Source organism: Rhyacophila brunnea, unplaced genomic scaffold (genome assembly GCF_057557595.1).
Source record: "Rhyacophila brunnea isolate RB1 unplaced genomic scaffold, BYU_Rbru_1.0 scaffold_18, whole genome shotgun sequence".
NCBI classification, from domain to species: Eukaryota; Metazoa; Arthropoda; class Insecta; order Trichoptera; family Rhyacophilidae; genus Rhyacophila; species Rhyacophila brunnea.
In genome coordinates, this window is record NW_028232837.1 from 19,208,809 (window position 1) to 19,232,253 (window position 23,445).

General features: G+C 33.8%; 1 protein-coding gene across 1 annotated transcript in view; it reads left to right on the plus strand.

Annotated features, from left to right (window-relative positions):
• Nucleotides 1–14,012, plus strand: part of Cad87A (cadherin 87A) — a 131,660-nt gene extending 117,648 nt beyond the window's left edge. The window contains exons 29-36 of the mRNA XM_085945392.1: nt 4,701–4,921; nt 7,373–7,549; nt 7,974–8,086; nt 9,819–9,985; nt 10,792–10,949; nt 11,699–11,807; nt 12,038–12,242; nt 13,650–14,012. Of these exons, the coding sequence (XP_085801518.1) occupies nt 4,701–4,921; nt 7,373–7,549; nt 7,974–8,086; nt 9,819–9,985; nt 10,792–10,949; nt 11,699–11,807; nt 12,038–12,242; nt 13,650–13,871 (1,372 nt within the window). The 3' untranslated portion in view covers nt 13,872–14,012. The remainder of the gene's footprint in view (nt 1–4,700; nt 4,922–7,372; nt 7,550–7,973; nt 8,087–9,818; nt 9,986–10,791; nt 10,950–11,698; nt 11,808–12,037; nt 12,243–13,649) is intronic.
• The last annotated feature ends 9,433 nt before the right edge of the window (nt 14,013–23,445 follow it).

Below are 23,445 nucleotides of genomic sequence, written 5' to 3' on the forward strand. Positions count from 1 at the left end.
AGTTAGATTAGGTAATCCTAACAAATAATCCAGTATATAGGCTATTTTCAAAATGTGTTTGCCGCTGTATCCAGGATAACCGACTTGTACCCTAACTTTAATTACATACATACTATTGTACTATATTTGGGCCATCAAACGTTCATTCCTGTCTACGGCCTTAAAATTATTATCTACGTGCCTATATAACTGTATGCCGTCCTGTCAAAAAGTGGAGGTTGATAATTTAGTATGTAGAAAATAGAAGTTATTATTAGTCTCCGTAAAATATAGGGTAAACAATTCAGTGAATGAACACATAAGAGGTGAATTTGAAAATAAATTAAATTAAAAACAATTAAATGAACTAAGAAAATTATAACAATAGGTAGGTACAATAAATTGTGTATAACCGTGGTATTACTAATTTTATGCCGTGATGCTTTGATAGTTGAACTTTTCATAATATTTGGATCACTATTTAGTTGCTCATTTATCTGCTACATCACAAAGTCGTAAATATTGTTTTTTTTATGAAGCAATCATAAATACAAAAAATTAAGATCTACTTTTCAATCATAGTAGATGCCTAGGAATATGGTATAGGTGTTGATAATTTTTAATTATTTATTCGAGATCTTCAGGGAATTACAAAAGTCCACACCTAGAAACCACTGGGCCAATAAGGTTTCTTTTTATATCTCCAAATCCATTTCACTTACACATTTATAGGTAAAATAAATAAAACTATCTTTTATTTTATCTTGCACTGTTCTTTAAAATCGACATTAGATTTTTTCAAAGAAATAACGTTCTGTCTTTTTCTTAGAATATTATGTAATCAGTGGTGCACTTACTTCAAATTCTAAATTTTTTTCTTACGTTTTACAATTTTTTTTTTAATTTGTCACTTATTTTGTCCTTGGGTTTGCTTATCAAGATTTGTTCGCATGTTTATTTACGTTTTTTCTTACCTCCAACTTCTTTTTTATTCAATTCGTTGCGTGTCTTACTTTATTCTTATCTCAGATATAGTTAGTTAGTTAATACAAACCGTCCACTCTGTGGAGGCCCATATGAACCCATTAGGATCGGACATGGTTGAAACGAAATGAATTGGGATGTCTATAATATCGACTATATTGTCATAATTATAACTACAGTCGAACTCGGTTATTACAATCTCGGACATAGCGAGATCTCGGATGTAATGAGGAAACAATTGTTGACATTTGGTATATGATTTTCTCAAAACATTTTTATTCACTGTTATAACGAGATACTTATCGGATATACCGAGCTAAAATACTGGTAATGTGTTGATCGTAAACAATCGTTGACATTTGGTATATGATTTTCTCCACACATTTTTATTCACTGTTATAACGAGATACTTATCGGATATACCGAGCTAAAATACTGGTAATGTGTTGATCGTTTAAAGATATTTCGACCCTTAGCAATAAAATCCGATCGGACAGGATGCCGCCGGGGACAGATTACGTTTATGACACTAGTTAAGTGTCTAATTGTTGTTTTCGCCGAAAATAAAAATACCTATTCTCTGATATAACGAGTACGCTTATAACGAGCAAATTCAGCCGGTCCAACCTTCCTAGTAATAACCAAGTACAACTGTATATTCCTTATTTTGTTTAATAATAATTCGAATGGCATTTGTTTTGCTATTCATTTAATATCATTCTTTTATTCCACCTCTAGTAGAAATTCGATGTAATTGTCAATTGTACAAGATTAAACTCAATCTTATAAACATTTGTACTTAAATGTTCATTTACTACTATAAATGAATTTTACTGTAGAAAAATATTTATATTAATTCGTATTGACAACGTAAAAAAATCTGGTTCATTAACTGGACAGGATACCCTTTTATTGCCACTGTAAAAAAAACTACGGTAAACAAAATGTAAAAATCATAAACACTTTAAATCAAATCAAATATACATGTTAGAATTGTAAATATTTTATGGGGTGAATATTAATTGTAAATATTTTTACATAGGTAAGTAAATATATAATAAATTTAAATGCATTTTTATCAAGCTTATGATTTTTAATATGTGGCGACACACAATATTTTATTTTATATTTTATTGCCATCTGGTTGCGATCGACGAAAGTTTTTAGTAACACATTTTTAGAAGTTCATGGTAGATGCCTGTAGGGGAGAGCAGGTAGGATTCATACACTTTTTACTCTAAGCCGTATAAAAACAAAACTGTAAGATATTTTTAAATAACTTCAATGCTGTTATATATCCAATATATTTGGCTTTAATAATAGTGAAGTATTAGTTTAGATACAAATCAGCATGGCGAAGCTACGGTAACTTTTCTGAAAAATGGAAAACGTACGAAACTACCCCACACGTGGGGTAGCTTCGTACATAGTGTGGGGCACATTCGTACATAATGGGGAACCTATGTACAGTCAAAGAGAATGCTATTTATTCAATGTAATATATTCATTTATTGAGATCAAAGCTAACACAGAATCAGCCTTCATGTAATAATAATTAACAGTTATTGTTTTTAAAGTGCTTATAACTACTTAGTCATAAAAACATAACACTTTTATTTATTTTTTTGTTAATAAAGGAACGAATAAACCAACATTATAAAATTAACCATTAGAGTAATAGGTCTTAATCGTATTTAATAGTTGTACTATCCAACATTATATATAGATAGGTCTTTTTCGAAGCTAAATATTATCCGGGCTGTTCTTGCTGTAAAAGCAGATTTTGATAGCGGGAAAACACATACCACATCTGATATGTAAACTGTTCCTTCATCTTTGGTAGTGGGAAAGACAAATTTCCAGGTATGAGGCTTCTTCCTTAAAAATGAAACTTTGTATTCAACGGGACTATATTTTTTAAGCACCTGCCCAAGATAATTTAAACGGTCTTTGTTTTCTTGAACTCTACTATCATAAAGCGTTCTTTTTTGATGTTCTCTGACGTAACTGGAGTTTCATTGTCATTATCCGATCCTTCAGACGTCTCTTCGATTAGAGAACAACAACTTTCTCTTAAACTCATATTAGCCTCATCCTCACAATCAGTTTCATCCTGACTATCAGTCTTTACAGTTTTATTTTGCCTCTTTGGTTTAGTTGTCCCTGAAGTTTTCTTCTGTCTCTTTGTTTTGGTTCTTGTATCTGACAGTAAATATAATGCTCGCTTCATCTCCTTAGCCCCTTGTTTCCTCTCTTGCTCTTGCTTCTTCAACTGTTTTGCTTTTTCTATTTCTTCTAGTCTATTTTTTCAGGGGTATCTGTATATATTCTCGATTTTCCTGGTAGTTTTCCTTTCTTCGACTTTTTTAACGCATTTCTGTCCACTCTGGGATAGGGTCGGATAGTTTCTGGAGTTATTAATCCTACAGTTGATGAAGATGCAGGTGCAGTTGTAGGCGATAGCAAGGAGGATGATACTGGCGCTGAGCTCCATGGAAGATCTTGTTGAGTAATCTCTGTTTCTGCAGGTAGAGTTTCTGGCACATTGGCATCTTGGCCCGCTGTAGAAGTTGATTGTCCACCTTACGTGGATTCTAACGGCTGCATCTTGCATCATTGCATCTTCATCAACGTCTCATGTTCCTGTCCCCTTTTTCACATATATTCGCGGCATGGTTCTGTAACAATAATATTTTTGGTGAACAATCTTTCTACTGCCACGCAGTTAGGAATGGGGAGCATTCGTATTGTACGAATCTACCCCACTCATAACTGCACGAAAGTACCCCAAACCGAGAAATCAACAAATTAATTGAAAATAAAAATAACCGCTATAGTTAGCCTAAAATGACTATTTACATATTAAACAAAGTTATCACTTCATAAACTATACTAAGTCACTTATAACATTCGTGCAAAACTTATAACAGTTAAGCGTGTTCAAAAGTGAATACAAAAAATACTTACGTAGAGCGAAAACACGTATCGGCGTGCTCCGTCGAAGCTGTTGGCCGCACTGATGCCCTGCCCCGCGGTTACACTATGCGTATGAGCGGGAGTCTTACATACAAACGTGAGCACGCCAATGAATTGGATAGTGAAGATATCGCCACTGTACGAATGCTCCCTGTGTACGAATCCTACCTGCTCTCCCCTATATGCCTTTAGATGGCGTTGAAGTCACATTTGATCGTAAATTGAGGCAAAGAATTCGCCTTAAACTTTGCCTCAACCGAACCATAATTAATAAAAAATACTATTCTATGTATAGAATATTATGTAAAATTATGTAAATATGGTTTTTTATTTGTATATGGTATTTAGGCAGGGTTTAGTTAAATTTTAAAAACTAACCAACACTAACTGCAATAATTGCAGAATCGCAAATTATTTGTATTCTCAGTTCAACAAAAATATAAGTATGTCTGACAAAGTTTAGTGTTCGCTATTTATGTCCACAGACTACCGCTGAATTCATCATCAAAAGACATGTAAAACAACATGCGAACTTATAATGGGTATTACTGGAAGACACTTGCAAACACCCAATAAAAAAAAATATTTATTTCAAGCTTATTTTAATGTTTAATGTTTTTCAATGTTTACACTTTTATAATCTATTTTATATACATAAATAAAATATGGTTTAGTTTCTAATATCATTGTAATAATAGTACTTACTTATGTACTATAATATATTCAAAACATAATCATAAATTTCTTTGATTACTTTTCAGAGAGGATGAAGCCGAGTATTCATTGACAATATACGCGGGAAATGAACCCGTAATCAATGAAAAAACAAAACCAATCATAACAGTGGTCGATCAAGCCACCACCGAGGACATCAATGGGACCTTCAAAACTGAAAAGGATAAAAGTATTACACGTGTGGAAATTAAAATACTCGACGAGAACGACAATCCGCCTAAATTTGAAAAAGCCGTTTATGATGCAGGTCAGTGATGCCAACTGTACTGTAATTATAGTATATACTATAATTTTACGCCAAATATACCAAAATACTTAGGATTCAAGACGAAAAATGTTCCTGTAGTATATTTTTTTTAGAAATACTATAATTTTAACGCCTTTGTACTATAATCAGCATAGAAAAAGATGGCAACACTGATGCAGGTACAAACTCAATTCTACCAGTAAACTATTAATTTGCGATACTAAATTTTTAATATATTTTCTCAAATTTCAGCCATTTTTTGTATAAGTACTTATAATATTGATGTATTCTAATTTATTCATTCACTTGTGTAGTGGTAGGGTGTAGATGACAATAAGACAAGTATAGAAATATCCACAGAAACAAAACCATAGCCACCGACATAAATTCACATTGTCAAGAAAGTTCTCAATAGAGATGCACCGGTAGTGTCCAAACCGTGCCAGCGCTTTTTCAACAACTCGGTGCACAATACGTGGGTATTCTGCGAATAAGCATTAAGTCAAAAATACTAGTTTTGAGATAATCGAGTTTGAAAGTTTGGACGGTCTTAACTTGTTTTATACATATAAAAGGCAAATTCCTTTCTGCGATATTGCTTTGAGTATGACTTAGTGCAGTTTCGCACGCAGAATTTTGTGAATATATCCTGAGAATGAGAGAAGCAAATGCACTAAGTCCTTTTAGTGCCTTTTCTCTGAATTGATGTATGTCTTTTTGACTTATAACATAAATTATCTTCGCCAGTTTTATAGATATGACTGTGTGTGTTTTTGTAAACTATAGAGCGTACTCTTAAGGTGACGCATCAGTGAAACGCCAAATAATTTTCAACTGTACGCGCGACGAAATTTTGGACTCGCTGCCATTCAGTGAGAGAATGTTGACCCAGGAACACGTCACTTTGCTGCGTGATGGCGACGGGTCAATTAATTCAAAAATCGTGTAAAGATGACTAAAAACGTTACCCATTTACTTTAAAAAGAAAACATGTCAATGAAAATATCATTATTGTTACTAATAGAACAATAAACAGAACATAAAATGGACGTGTGTTGGATTTATATGACAAATAATATTTCGTTTGACAGGCGTCATTTTCACCCGCCACCCGCAATCCGCGCATCGCCTAGCAACGATCTTTTTAGACCGTGCCTCAACTAATGCATGGCCTTAATAAGATTACCTCATCATTAAGTCAAAACAGCAAAATTTTGACTTAGTGCTTTTTCGCAGAATACCCACGAATAGTCCCCAGGGAAAGCATACAGAACACAGGTCTCAATGACATGCTTAGTGGTTTGAATTTCTCTGCATTAACACAAAAGAGAATTTATTTAATATGAAATTTTGTATGTCAGTACGCACATCGGATATGTTGGTAGCATTTATGCTGTTTATGTCTACAATGTATTTGCGGGAGAACTCTACGCATTGGGTCTATCACCCGTTATGAAAAGTTAGAAAAATTATCTTATTTTAGATCAGGCATGGGAAACCTGCAGCCCAAATGAAGACTTTTTGCGGCCATGGCCCATTTTAAGTTTTCAGCTTTCTATATTTTGCATTTTGGTATTCATACAATAAAAAAAACACATTCTCGTAAATTTATCACATTTATATTATATTTTGTGAAATTAGAATTTTCATGTTGTGCTGCAGTACCTGTTTTTATGCTTAATACAGTAGTGAGAGTAAGACGGCTATAATCTCACCATTGACCAATCGAGAAATCATTCATTAGTCATTACACCGTTTCAACTGTTACTAAACTTACTCGTGTTAGTCACAATACGAACGTTCTTTGGTCTGGTCAAGTTGCAACTTGGGAGCTTTTTGAACATTTACAAATGAAACTGCAATCAAGCATAGAGTTTAAGTGCATGTTCGAAGGGAATAAGCTTGAGTTTTATCAGAAATATATCCTCGATGATAAATTTCCAAAATTAAAACGACTGGCAATGTGCATTACAGCAGCATTTGGGACTACATATCGCTGTGAATCGTTCTTTTTGAAATTAAATGTAGTAAAAACAAAGTGTCGCAGCAGGTTGCTCGATGAAAACATGATCAATCAACTGCGATGCACGTCCGCTAAATTACCAATCGATATGAAAAGATATCAAACAATACACAAAAACAAGTGTCACATTAATTATGGGTATTATAATAAGTTCTTTGTTTTATTTTTTTATATGTGTGGCCCACCTAAGCTCAGTAATATTTTTTTTTGGCCCACCAAACGATTTGGGTTGGGCACCCCTGCTAGATAATCGGTTTCTGTAAATCGTTAGGTTTTTAAACATTTCTTTTTTATAATTTTGGCGCTCTTTAGAAGTTATAGATTATTTACATATTGTTCTGAAAAATATGTGTGACTTATCGGTTTTTGCTCTTAGACGCCTCGTATATCCAAAATATCTGTTGACTTAACTGTTTTCTGTTCTATAGGTGTAAAGTCGTCAGCCAAGAACAGTGAATTGATCATCTCTGTCAAAGCAAAAGACCCGGACTTCGAGGCCAATGGTACAATCACATATCTCATCGCCGCTTCACATCTTTACAAATTTGGCAACATGCAATCCAGCGGCTCGATTGTGCCGTCTCCCTTCAATGTCACTCAAGAAGGTAAGTTATAACAGATCGGATTCATGACATTTTTTCATGTGATGACAATAAATAAGAATATTGAACATTATATAATTTTAGAAAAACACTAACTGAGAGAGTATATCAATAGAAAAAACTCTTTTGAAAAAAGTAAGCCAACCGGTCAGGAATCGAACCCGGCATCTCCCACGGGTAAACGCCCCAAACTCGTCGCATTCAACCATTATGCTACGGACGACATACTAATGACGACAATATTGAAGCTATTGGCTATTAAATACCTACCACTCAGCGCTCTTCGAAATCATGTTTTTCTAAAATTATATAATGTTCAATAATCAGAATGATATATTCTTAAATCTTGTGAATTATTCGTTTGAATAAAAGAAATAGTTAATTAAAAATAAGAATATATTCTACTACGTACTGCATATGTTGACAGGTCTGCTTCTGACTGCGGAATTTATGGAGGAGTACAACCAAGACCGCTTTGTTTTGAACATCATTGCGCAGGAGACGCAGCCTCCTTATCGTCAGGCCGGTGCTGACGTTCTGGTGAGATATTAATTCATTGTTGTCTCACGATTTTACACATGATAAAAGAACTTGCAAAGGAGAGACGTTTATTTAAAAAAGACAATTACAGCATAGTATATTTTACAATAATAATTATTCTATGAATGAGAAGATTGCTAGGTATCAAAGTGCATTCGTTGGTGACATACATGTCATTTTGAACACTTATTTCCTCTCTGAATTTATGATTAGTATGCAAATTTAATGCATCCCTGTGTGTATTTAAAACTGACGAACACAAACATCTAGTTGATTTCTCGAAATTCAATGAGCCCCGTCTCTTCTTAAGCCTCAATTACATTGAGCTTCTTTACGAGCTGTTTATTGGCGAATTTAAAAGCGGGCGGTGCAGCTACTGCGATTTGATGATTACACACAAAACTTTCCATTCGCTGAAAAGCCACAAGCTAGCCACTATTTTGACGGAACGTAGTTCGTTTTTTTACCGGGAGGTTGGTACTGCGCAGACGCAGTAGGCCCACACGCCGGCGTGTAGGGTATAAAGTTGACCGGCTTTCAACTTTTCTCGGTAGAGTGTTTACAACCTGCTTATTAGCTTATTCGATGATTACACTGGGCGTCTTTACAGGCAGATTGTAAATTCGCCAATAAACAGCTCGTAAAGAAGCTCAATGTAATTGAGGCTTTAGAATAGACTGGGTGTTGCAAGTGAAATGTTTGTTTGGACAATTATTCTTAAATCTAAATATAACTAAATCAAACGTAAAATACTCATAACTAAATCATTATTATAAGATAACCCAAAGTCGGTACCGGCCTAATCCGCGAAAGGAAATGAATATAGGAAGAGGTATTTACATAAAACATTAGTTGCAACCAAGGCCTGAACAAAAACGAACCATAAGTGCGAGTGAGTAAGCATTCGGCACGCTTATATCTCTGCTCTATGTGTTAGAGTAAGGTAGAATTTCTACGACTGAATTAAATATTTTTTGTAAACGTAGCCGGTAAAAATGGATACGACTGATTACATTCATTTAAAAACTGCGAGCATGTCTTGCTGAAGTTTATTATTTTTGTGTTAAATATGAAGTTAATGGTAATTATTTTTAATTATTTTAGTAGAACATATAGTTAACTATGTTATGTTTAAATTTGGTAGCCGTACTGAGAAGCAACACGATAGTATAATGTTTCATAGTTAAGTTGATAATAATAAAATCGAGGTTCTACTGTGCGTTATACGCAAGAAACATGGCTTCATTTTGCCGAAAAATAGCCGCTCTCTATATTATCATTGCTCTGAGGTTGCAAGTTATTATTTTTGTTCTAAATTAGAATGGAAAAAAACAACATCCAATCAACAAAGTCAATCATCCTCAACTGGAAAATAGTTATATTCTCTTAACTTGTACCCTAAAGGTAAAGCAAAAACAATATTATCAAATCGTTTTAGAGCTCACTTTCGACAAAAATTAAATTGAGTGGGTATGTGTTTTACCCAAAAATCACACAATTATAAATAGACATTTAACTGTCTTCAGAATACATAATAATATGTTATTGAAGAACCATGTTAATTGAATATACAGAAGAAAACTAGGCTGCAAATTTTCGTTTGAACTTCGTCAGCTACAGACTTATTTTAATAAGAAAACAACAGTATGAATGATCCACTTACACCAATATACATATTATATATAGTCAAAATTTCTCTATTTATACGACACATCCTCTGTTTTCCTTTCAGGTGTGGATAGTGACAAACGAACAGCTGGTTCGGATGGTCTTCTCGCGTCCTTGCGCCCAGGTGAACAAACAGCAAGCAATGGTGGTGTCCCGCCTCGCCAATGCCACCAAGTCCATTTTCGTTGTGAACGCCATCAAACATTACCCGCAGAACGATTTCAAAGACTGGTAACATTCACACTTGTACCATACATTATAGCATTAAAAGCTTATTTAATAACTACTCCACAGGTGATAATGCCGAAAATACGTTTTACTACAATTTGGGGGCAGTCCAGTACTCAGTATGTGCAGTAAAACTGACGTTTTTGTTAATGACCTTATCAATATAAAACATTCACTAATACATTACATACGGCCCACGGTGGCCGCGCGGCATAAGCGTTGGACTATAAAGCCGTGGGTCCCAGGTTCGAATCCTGGGTCTGGCAAGTACACATATTGTTTTTCAATTTGTGTGTGTCAGGGTATGGACCTAATAGGTTGAGCAAGTGGCTGACATCCATTTCTCGTAAAAAACAAAAATCTGTCAATACAAACCTCCACTCTGTGGAGGCCCATATGATCCTATTAGGATCGGACATGGTCTAAAAAAAAAAAAAAACATTCCTGATAAACAATTTCTAGATAGGAATGTAAAAAAACATTGGTGTTTTCGATTTATTTTTCGAGATAATGGAACCTAAACATTACATTAGTCATTGTTTTGCACATGTAAAATTTTCATAAAACCAAATTGCCCATTGTTTTGATTTCCTCCTTTTTTTTTTTTTTAATATATACATGTAACGCAAGTGCCTGCAAATTCTTAATTCGACCCTGAGTTGTATGAATGTGAACATTGCCCAAAGAAATGGATGTGTTGAAAAATTGTAGAGTTTGGTAACGGCGAATGTTGCTAGAGTAATAGGATGTTAGTTGATAGAGAGAGAATATTAGATGATGTCGAATAATTCTTTTACTTTTGTCATCAGGTGTGATGTCCACATGCACGTGGTGGATCCTTACACATTGGCAGTGTTGCCGGTTGAAAGAGTATTTGAAATGATTGACGCGCAGTATGACCAACTTAAAGATCTGTACGCTGACACTGGAATCGAAACAGTGGTTGCAGCCAGCACGGCTAATAAAGGTATCTCAATAACAATAAATAGAAACTTACAAAATACCTAGAGTAGAAATACATATAGTATGCCGATTTTGATTATATATAGATTTTACAGGTACTACATAGGTGGAGTATACTGCTTTTTTTTTTTTAATAAGGAAGCATATATTTTAAGAGTGATTTGATTGAACACAGTTATCGACCTCCCAATTGGCATTACCAATGGCTGGTTAGTTCTGCACTTTAGGACAAACAGCAGATGCTCCCGATTTTTATGATAATTATCAGGGACTTGCAAGTCAATACTATACCAAGAATGGCAGAGTTCCCATTTACACCGCGTATAAAATTAATGTGTGGCAAAATATAGATCAACATGGTCGAAAAAAAAAATGTAAAGCCTAAGAAAAAGTTAGATAGAGCAACGGATACTATCTGTACGGCCTAAAGTAAATAATGTTGAAAAACCATACAGAAGCATACTATATATTAGAAAAAATTCTAGAAAAAAAGTCTGACCGAGTGGGACTTGAACATATTATGTCTTTCACTTTTAGGATGAGTGCTTTTGCTTCTATGCTATTGCTGTCTATGGATTCATGCAAATTATTATTAATTTTTAACTGAGATATTTAGAATTACTCCCTCCTAATCAGTGTAATATAGTGTGACATAGTCATAGAAACATTTCTTTATACTGAATGATGGATTATTTGCACGCCTTCTGCCAACAATCATATCTACATCTTTTTCTCTGTAATAATCTGTTTCAGGTACTCCGGATTCATTTGACCCTGCCCTGGCAGCGCTAATTGCACTTCTCATTGTATTATTTACCGGAATCGTTACATTTATCGTTGTCTGCAGCTGTTTAAAACAATGGTAAGAAATGACAGATGTACTATAATTACTTTATGGAGTACATATGTGAAAAATTTTATATTATTGACCAATTATCATATTATGTTCTATATTATGAAAAATAATAAGAATAATAATAAAAAATAGTTTTAGTGATTTGGTAATTGTTTCATGGTCTTTTCAACCCCTTGAAGTCTTGCGCTAGTCTAGTTTAGCTTTCCCGGTGGGTTAATAATGGTATTGCTTCGCAGGGTACTTCCTCTTCCGGCAGAGAATGTGGCGGGGGAGAAGGGGTCGGTGCGAGAGCGAAGTCGGCGGCTGCTGCAAGAGCTGAGCAGCACTGAGAACCCGCTGTGGGCCGAGCACAAGCTGCGCCTCTATGAAGAGCAGGAGCTCACCATGAACGTCTTCGGAGAGAACAACGAGGGATCACCGCAGTCGCAAGACTTGCCTCCTGTAAATTCATTTATATCATACCACTATAATAAATAATATCCAAATTGATACTTAACGGTTGAAGATAGGTTGTCGTACCTTTCTTTGTGTAAAAATAGTAACATATTAATAAATGGAAACCAAAAACGTTGGAAGGAAAATAGAGCCATTAACAGTACAGTAATGGCCAAATGCAGAGATGTCGCGGTTAAGTTTGCCTCAACTAAGACGCTGATATTAGTGGCGTAAAGTTAAACATTACTTAAGGCCACTTAATCACCTATGTTTGAATATGTGTAAGGCTAATGATTAAAATAGCTGCAAATCATTATACATTGCAGGTACTTCTAGCAGCTACACCCTTGTGCTCAGAGATAAAAACGCCAAGCCATGTTGCAAGCCTGATTTGTTTATTAAAAGATCAATATTTAAAATCTAGATTATCAATCATGTCAAATATCAAATAATACTAATGAAGTAAGTAACCAAAGTAAAGTCATTAACACCAGGTGGCCATTTTATATACAAATAATATTGTATTGGTTTTTTTATGAAAACTATTAAAATTTCAATAGCTACCAATTTAACCAAATTAAAAAAAAATCTGTAGTGTTACCAGATGTTGTATTTATGTAATATGATATGAATACGCAATTAATAGGCTCGTTATACTTTATATTAAAAGACAATACAATACAATGCAGTGGCGAAAGGTGGAGGTAGGCTGTTAAGATCCGTCATAAATAGTGCACACTAAACTTTGTCAATCATACATATTTGTTTTCATTTAAATAAGACTATAATTTATTTATACATATTTTTAAAAATGCTGCGAAAACCAAGCCATAATAGAAGATAGTCAAAAAATACTCATCTATCTATAAAATATCTACACTTATATATCATACATAACTTTGGATGTTTTGTAGACAGAATAATATTTTTATATATTTTATATAGTTTGGTTTAGGCAGGGTTTAATGAATTTAAAAAAATGAACCAACAATATAATATTATGTAATATGTATATATTCTTATTCCAACAAAAACAAATAAATGTGAATGAAAAAGTGTGCCCAATTTTGTCGCATCGCCCAAAGTATACCAAAACTGTTATGGTTTGGTTTAGGCAGGGGTTAATTGATTTTTAAAAACTATCCAACATCATCTATAAATCGTAGTCTTAGTTCAATAAAAACAAATACGTATGACTAACAAAGTTTAATGTCCACTATTTATGGCGGATCTTAACTGCTTACCTCCACCCTTCGCTACTGATACAATGGCTGTATAGTAAATGATTACGTGATTAATATACAGATGGTTAACTTTAATACAATAACGTTATATATTATATTATTCCAACAGTATGTTGCTAATGTGAATTATTTCTCACAATCTGATTGAATTGTTTAATGTTCCCCGCAGGTGGATAACACGTACGCGACAATCCAACGAAGCGGGGAGCGAGATTACGACACGCTGAACGTACCTCCGAGGGTTGCGCCGGCATCCGCGTCTTCGCAGGCATCCCAAGAGGGCGCGGCCGCACTCGAAGCGATGCTCGGCTTCCAGGGGAGCACCTTCCAGCCTGAACTGCCCGACACGCCGCCCCCCCCTCCGAGGTCGTCTCATTTTCACAATAATTGATTGAGTACGATATCGTGATATGCCATGTCTGTTTGATCTCTTGAATTTTATTACTACAATCACATATCTACGACTACACTATATGAGAAGATCAAACACAGCTCACTCTATGGATAAATTTCATTGCGAAATATATATATAATAAAGATCCCTTGTGAGTATATTATTATAATATATCACTGTTTGCAAATTCTTTTACTGTTTAGCATTACTAAAATTTTCCTCTATAATTTTTTAAAGTCTAGTACAGATCTACACTCATCCGCCTGCAAACAGATGATAGAATTTTATTGTTCCATTGTCTGATGCATGCAAACATAGCACATATAGCGAAATATACCTGCTTGGTAACGGGATTTATTGGTGTTTTTGTACACGGTATTTGGGGAATTCTTCTATAACATATCGTCAAAGATCAATATGGCATGAAGACTATTGAAACTTAGGACCATGTACACCTGGATGATATTAACCTGTCATCGTGTTGTCACAAGTATAATATTGATAAACTAAATAAATACATACAGCAATTTGACACAGGGCTAAGTTAAATATTTCAATCATTTATTATTTTCGGGCTGCACTCTATCGGATGAAGTTATAAACAAAACTGTGTACATATTTTTATAATGTATGATTATCAATTAACTTTCTGCGATACATGTTATATTATTATATTTTAATTTAAGGTGTTAATTTCGAGGTTGTGTTACAGAAAAATCATTTTTCACTAATATGTTTTAAAAAGAGATAGCTGGCTCAAATTAATAGTAATACAGTTGACTCTCGATTTAAATGGGTAGTTAAGTAGTTGGAAAAACTTATTCTCATTTTAATCTAAATTCGTAAGTATTATAATATTCTTACCTTACTTTTGTTAAATGGTTACTGACAGGTAATGAATAATCTGTGAAAATGTTATAATAATAGCGGAGCACTTTTCGGTAGGGCTATCACAAATGCAAAATTTAATTCAAATTCAAGTATGTCTTTCGCAAAGATTTTAATTTTTAAAAAGTTTGAAAACGACGATTATAATATTTTTTTTTTTTTTAACCTGACCCCGGTAAATTGAGAGTCACTTGTACATAAATGTCTCTAAAGCTATGTTTAACTAACTATTCAATTCAGTTTACAGTTACATTTTGACTAAAGCCATATAATTACATTGTACAACGAAACATGCATTTGAAACAATAACAATTGCCTTGCGGGGGGCTATATAAGCAAGCTTAGGATTAAATTATGACTTCTTAGAAGGATTAACAATATGTATTAGTGATTTTTAAATAATGTCTTATATAGGCATAATAACTGAAGAACTTTTTGTGGGGTATTTTTTAGAATGCGAGGTAAAAAGTTTAATGAAATATTGTGCCTCTTTGTGAATTTATACATTCCTCTAATTATGACAAATTTATTCTGTAGATTATATTAAGTATTTTTAATCGAACAATTTTAATGGCCAAGAATTTTTGATTGAAAGTAAATGTATTCACAAGTTGATTTAATGGATAATATGTATTATTGATTAGTTATAAGTAAATAAAAACAACCATAATTTATTGCATTTGTATATTACGTGTATATAATGTTTTCTCATACAACATGAAGGATAAATGAATTACATACCTTAGCAGTCTCACACAGATGACGTTTTCAATCTAAAATACAATATCGAGAACTACAGAAACTCCGTTGCATGCGTAAATTAATTAACAATCGAGAATAATCCACGTCGTTAGTGCGCAGATATTTTTTGTAGATACACACTTTGGAATAATTTTATTAGTGATTGAATGTTTGTTATTCACGGAAAAGAAAGTGAATTATGTATTTTTTTAAATGTTGTGTGCCAAAGACCTAGGTCTTCTGTTTCATAATAAGAAATACTAATATATGTTATATAAATAGATGATAGATAATGTAGAATAAAATATAACAAAATTTATTTGTGTTATTTTAAGCACTTTTTAAAACGATGCATAAAAAATAACTATCGGTAATGTTCTATGGACAATAATAAAATGAAAAGGTGCTTTTTATTAGAAATTATCTTTGAATTGTTTTATTTTTGATAAATGATAATTTATATAAGTTTTACTTACTCTTATAGATCTATTATAAATAGAATCTGAAAATAAATAAACATTTTTTTTCATAAATTTCATTATATTTTTCAAACTTGAAAGCCTAAATAATAAGAAATAAGCGTGTATTATTTTATAGGAATTATAATGAAATTCTTTACCTATCCTGGATGACTATTTTTTTTTATTAATAATTCAATAATAATTATTAGAGAATAACTATTTTTGTAAAAGTATATTTTATTACCAAACAAAATGCCATAGTTTGAAGTTATAAATAGTTTATTTTTATGTAAAAAAAAACTGAATTTACATCTTATGTAACAAGTAATATTATGGATTTATTGCCTTGTAGATAATAAATTAATATAGATACAATTTATTGATAGTGCTGGTTTATGAGTGTTTTAATTATATCCATTGTTTTAAGACTCAAAATGTCAATGTTATATGCTGTGAAATATAAATATGTATTTTTAAGAATACTCAAATTAAATTATTTAATACAAACCTGCTGTTTTTTTTCGTTTAAATATTGCCATCACAAATCCTATATTTTTTCACTTCTGCAAGGGTCAAGAATGTGGCATTCTGTATTTAAAATAAGTTACTTGGAAACACACGTATTTAAAAAAAATCCTGGAATCTGTGTGGGATTTAAGCACACTTACCGCTATCAGGCGAGTGCTTAAAGACTTATGCGTCGGCTAGACGACAGTGACTTGCCTGTGCGGTATAGTTTGTGCAAAAAATACGGAACACTTTGTGATGGCCACACGGCACAAGTACGTTTGCGCAAACCTCATTACGACAGAAGTCATCATGAAAATACTGTTATCGGAATCGCAGCAATGTCGGAAAATGACAATTTGTATTTGTCACACCCATTTTTAGCTACTGGAAGAGCATATCGTCACCGTTCAGGCAAAAGTCACCAACCCTAAAAACATAGTTTTGAGATATCGCCATTTGAAAGTTTGGAGGTGAAGGAAAAATCAGATTTTAACTTAGACAATAGATACAGATAGACGCTTCACATTGCCTTGGTAAGTGAAGCTGCGTGCCGTGTGTTTGGTTGTGTGAGTGAGTGGACATATGCGTATACAAACGTTCGAGACCATAGGCGTGCGGGAGAAACGGAATATTATTAAAATTATTAATATTCATTGATGTTCATTGGTGGATATCTTCAATATAATAAATACAGAAACTTCAAAATGTATTATTATTTAATTATCATAATAATATGGTACTTACATTAAAATTAACAAAGTATATAACTAAGTAGGTACATGAGTATAATCAATATTAAATTGACAAATTATCATATTAATTTACAAGTATCAATAATTCAAAGGTATGAAATCACATCATATAAAAATATATACCTACAGAGTATGTAAATAGACATGCACAATAGCGAATCGAATACAAAATATGGATCAAAGAAAATCACTTTGAAAAATTCAGATTATTAAAACACAAGTTGAAGGACGTGCATCCTTCAAATTGCGTGGGCAATGCGTCATACGTTAAGCATACCCTTTTTTTCGTTCTTTTAAGATATGCCGCTTCGAAATGTTTGGAACAAATACAACTACTGGAAGTCGAAGCCCAGCTGGAAGGATTGACACGATGTATTTGATTTATCCAATTCTGCCTTTTTGGTTCATATTTTGGGAATCTGTAATCCATTAGGGAGCAACATTACAATAACATTCATAAACCAATTACATTTAGGAAATCACGAAGCAAAAATGTTAACAAACAGGGCACTAAATCTATTATTCCTCGGGAGTTTTTCAACATGTATACTAAATTCCATTTCTTTAGCAAAACAATAAAATGATTGCCTACTATAGGTAATCTTTACTAATATTTTTTTTCAGTTTTTTGTTACTTCAACTTTAACCACATGCCCACTTTTTGCGGACGCCTATGCTGCTGTACTAAGCACAGAGGCCGTAACTGACGTATTTAGGTATTTTCATGTTTTTAGATATTTGGATTCTGCAGAGTTTTTGTATAAGATCGGTGAATAAATCCAAGCCGTAACTGCTATAGTTACGGAGAAATCAAGGGTTTTAATAGCCGTATCTACGGAGTTTGAGAAATAAACTCGATAAATACTAAGCGATTTGGTTGTAACTATCATTTACTAAGGCATATTAGCCGTATCTGACATATATATGGCTAATATCAATACATAATAATAATAATAATAATAATAACATAAATCAAATTTTCAAGGTATGTAAACAAATCTTAAACCAAAATTAACTATTATAGGCAAATAAAATAAATAAAAAGTTCCCCAGTATTAGCAGGAAAAGTAAAATAATATGAAAGCTCAGATCTCCCACTTGCCTAAAATGCAGATACGGCCTCTGTGCTTAGTACGGCAGTATGAATAATCATTTCGCTAGTGCTCGCCCAAAGTGCTCGCACTAGACGTTCAACATTAAAATATAATTTTCTATTTTTTTACATTATATAGTATTGTTAAGCGGTGAAAATGCAACCATTAGATAAAGATATGCATAATTAAAGTTATTTCGAAAAAAACACTAGGTCACTTGATATTAAAATATATAATAATATACAAATAAATTATCACGAACATGTATCAACTTACCTATGAAACGTAATACCATCTTCTTGCTTATCAGTACGGCTACCGCATTTTAAGACAACACACAGAACCATCTTTTCTACTTAATTAACTAAAAATATTTACCACTGACTTTATGTTTACCAGAAAAAACAGCAATTATAGCAACACGAGCTCGCGGTTATGGACGCTTTCTGAAGTGTTTCACCAGGATTTGCCAGCGACATTGTTGGAAACTAACTAACACATGTGTAGACCTTTTATCTTACTCTAGCGCGTGTCGCAAAGATTGTAAGGGTGCCGAATACTTTCTCACTCGCACTCATGCATCGTTTTTGTTCAGGCCTTGGATTTTAATGTTTTTAAGGTTTTATCTACATTGCATTATTTTCTCATGTCTTCTTAATAATTTCTTTAAGGTACTTTTACTTTTTGGTGCTAATTAAAACATCTGGAAGGTTTTGAAGGAGGCAAGGTAGCTCAATTATAGTTTGGTGACTTTTGCTTGTTAATAATCTGAACAATGTTAGCCAAAAGAAGGATAGCGAAAGGTAGTGATATAAGTAATAATAAAGATAATGTGGTAAATAATAAGTTTTATTGAATGAAATAGTCTTTTAACATGTTTATTTTTTTATGTTTTAAGATATAAACACCTAAAGTAAATGAATTAAGTGTTTTTTTTAATGGAATCTGATGCTAATAACAAACCAATGAAAAATATGAAAATTAAGTAAAAACATAATGAAAGTAAAGAAAGATTAACAAATAATAATTAAAAACTACCCTCTTCTGTATCAATTCCGACATCAGGTTCTGAATTCCTATCAATAACGCTGGTTGAGCTCGGCAGAGATAACCAGTGGTGGAATTCTTGTGGTATCACACCTTTTTCACATAATACCATTAAATCTTTATGCTTTTGTGAACTTATTGATAGAGGCTTATAAATACGCCTTGACAATTCATTCGGAAAGTTTGGAGCACGATTCCGAAGGGCAATATTAATTTGTAAATATTCGCCGGCATGGCCATATCGATACTTTATAATTGAACGACTATTTTTTTTAAATCTGAAGCATTTCAGCTGCTTTAAAGTAAAGTTAATTTTTTGTCCAGCTGTGTTCCTGGTTTTCTTTTTTAATATTTGTTTGGACAGGAGACCCAAATCATAAAAATCGCTGTATTTTAGTTCTTTTGTGGTATACAGTGTCGCAGTTTTCTTATTGCGATTAAATTAAGCAGCTGAAAAAATGTTTATCCAGTCATGCTGTCACCTCCGAAAGGTGGGGGTGGGGCATAGGATGATGCGCTGGCCCCCCCTGATGATGTAAGGTCACGGTGATCGTCTGCTGGCTTCTTCTTTTGGGGACATGCTTATTGATTGACAACGCGGAATTACAGGCGAAGACGGGGGCGTTTTATTGTTCAGAATACATTTACAGTACCTACAGCGTATAAAGTTAACAAAAATATTTATAAAAATAAATTTTAATTTAAAATGGCGGTGCGTCAGAGAGAGTTCGAAAACCGAATGACAATCTTCTAGAGGCTGGGGTAGCCTCTGAAAATTAAAGTAGGTAATAATAATACACAACAAATAACTCACAATTCTATCACTGAAAAATCACACAAAGACAGCCTTTACACCCTATGTACCTGGCTTGCAGGTAAGTACCTTGGGTCTCATACTTCTGAGAATTTTTGCTAACCACAGAAATATTCAACCAGACTTTCTCAAGGTACATGCTTTGAAAAGGGGCTGTGCCTTGGGATTATTATTGCTGCATTAAAATTACAGCTTGCTTGTATGTTTAAAATTGATAATGGCGCTAGGTTTTACTTTGCTTGCTTCTAGAATTAATGTAGGTATAAAAAAATGCAGGATTTTACATACATTAAGGGCTAGAATGATTTCATTTGTTGAAGTTGCAAAAGGATGACTATAAATTTTCATACATTTAAGCTTACGGGCTAGAAATTTGTCTCGCAGTCGATCTGCTTACCTACCGTAAAACCCCCTAACTTCACCTGGTTTTTTAACAGAAAGTCGTTTTGCCACCAAAATATCCACCAATATGAAGTATTATAGATCTTATGTAATGCACAATGATAGTGTTTATTTTAATTCATATTGAAATAATACCCTTTTCATACTAAATAATACAATAAATCACTATTTTTTATATGGACGAAGTTAGGGCATGATTCCCTAACTTCGCCTAACGTGTTTTAGTATGTCCACTAAAAAAATATTGTCTATGGATACTCACGAAATCGATTAAAAATGACCTTAAGCAAATTCAGGTCTTATGCTAGAGACGATTTGACATATTTTAAAGAAATATCTACGTTGGCGAAGATAGGAATCACTTCAATGACTTTTTCATACAACCTACCAATTTACGCTAGGGCTGCCAAAACCCAAAGCATTAAAGTAGCATTTTTATGTATAGATTTACATAGTAAATTTTTAATAAAGGAAATATGAGAAAAATTGTTAACTGGTGTTTCAAAGTGATGAATAGTTTTTAGTCTAAAAACCATAAAAATAAAAAAAACACATTTATTTCTAGAAAATCGTTTTTTTTTGACAACCCTAAAGCCAGGGGAAGTGTAGGAACAAGTAGTTCACAAAACATAGCCTGACATTGGATACTCAAATAATTGATGTTTTAATATAAATATCGGAAATCGCACGTTACATTTGGCAAGCAGACTATATCACTATATTATATTAAAAATATGAGGAACCAACCTCTACAATAATCGAAGTAATCAGCAAAAGTTCAGAGGTATTCCGAAAAAATCTCTTCAAACCGGACTCGAAAAAACGGTATTAACACAAACACGGCGAAAATAATGGCGGTTTGAAAATTGTGTTGTGACAGGACGAATATTATCTTTAAAATCGCCTTAGTGGCTTAAAGTGGTGCGATAGTAAAAACATGAGTTTTTAGTGTTTAATTGATTTAGGTGAAGTTAGGGACACTTGGCGAAGTTAGGGGGTTTTACGGTATGTTTGCATGAATCCGCCCAATGATGTTTCAGGCCTCATGGCCTTGGATCCTCTGAGGATGCCATGGTTTAGGCGGTAACAATGCATTCATGTATCTCTTCTGTTTCGCAATGGCACTGTGCATACTGTCACATTCCATCATTGAATGTCCGGATTCTAAAAACTTTTGCTCCAATTTCAATATTGTCTGAGTTCTGCACCACCTACATCAAAAGGGTCAAAATATTTTGATTGAGGTTCTGGCCACCACACGTGTCACTAAAAATGGACACTTCTTTTATATTGCTTGGCAAGTTAGTTTGATAACTATACAAGCATGTACCAACTCTATGCTACCATGCTTGCCATTTACGTCATGCCAAGCATAACAGAAAGCATTATTAGGCGGAGCTCCTTCATAAATTGTCAAATTGTAGCAACAGAGTTTTCTGCCGTAATACAGAGATGAGACATCGCTACTTGGAATCTGTAAAACAATCTGCAAGTCAAAGGTTATTGTTGCAAAAGTGTTTTCTCGAGTTGCCCTTTCTTTATCTATAGCTCTCGTCGCCGTCCTTCATTGCGTTATATTTTGTGCAGAGAGCATACTGGTCTTTTCTATCTAAATATTGCCGGCTCGATGATTGTCTACGTAATGTGACTCCGTAACAGGAAATTTTTCGATGTGTTGTTTGATAAGTTTTACCATGCTGTTGGCAATCTTGTTTCCTGGAACATGCTTACCCCTCTGATCGTCGGTGTTAAATACATTAAATTCATTGGCTTTTTCATAAGCTTTGTTAACAGGGCCATTACTGAGACATACTGTTTTTAAAAAGAAGTCTCGGCAAACCCTTTCTTCTCTGCCATCTTTAAAAAATAGTATTGCTTCGCATTCGATCATTTCTTGAGGTGGCTTTACCATTCTGCATTTAATTTCAACAGTCTTTGTGTTCTTCAGTATAAAATCCTTTTGACGACAATAGTCACCCAGACTCCAGTATTCAGAGCATATTAATACTCTTGGTGCTTCAGTACACTTCATGGAGCAATTGAATATGCAATTAGTGCAGCTGGCTGTTTTGGGAGTTTTGGCAATAAACGCCCGTTTTTTTGTTTCATAGGCCTTTCCAGAATTCCTAAGATCTTTTACAACGTTGCGAGTCCAAGTAGAAGTATCTGATTTGCGCCACCGACTTCTTTTGTTGGTATGTTGCTCGCATTCTTAAAACTAAACTATGTGGTCAAGAAAATGTCTCATTGTTTTTAAATATTTTATTTTTGAATACTATGGATTGAATAGTATTCATAACAGGTAAATAACAATGTCATAGTGACTACCTTCCGTCAAAATAAATAAGAGTGGTTAACTTGTGTTTTCACTAGGTAGGTATATAATAACCCAATGTTTTTAACCACCTTGGCTGATAATGTAGATACCTGCACACCGACTTCTCCCCTCCTCTTTAGGAATGCCAGGGAAGTCGAGGTGACACCATGTACGCATCATCACATGCCATCTTAATTGCATATGGCTCCAAATACCCTTCGGAATATATTCCTTTCAGCTTCCTCTCATCTTTTTTTGATAAGGCTCAGAACTCTGACATGGAAGGCAGTATTCAGAGAGCGTTGTAGAATTTTATTTGAAACTATGTGGTTTTGATCTGACCTTTGTAAACTGGAGTAGTTTATTTGCTAGTGTAATTAATTCTTCCACTACCTTCATGGCTGATGTCGTGATACCCATGACACTCCGGAAGTCTGGGTAGGGGGGGGAGTCGGGACCGCAAAGCCCGATCCGACCTCCGCACTCAGCTCTCCGGTCGACCTGATGTTATTGACGCCGTTGGTAGCGCGTCGTCGGTCGATACG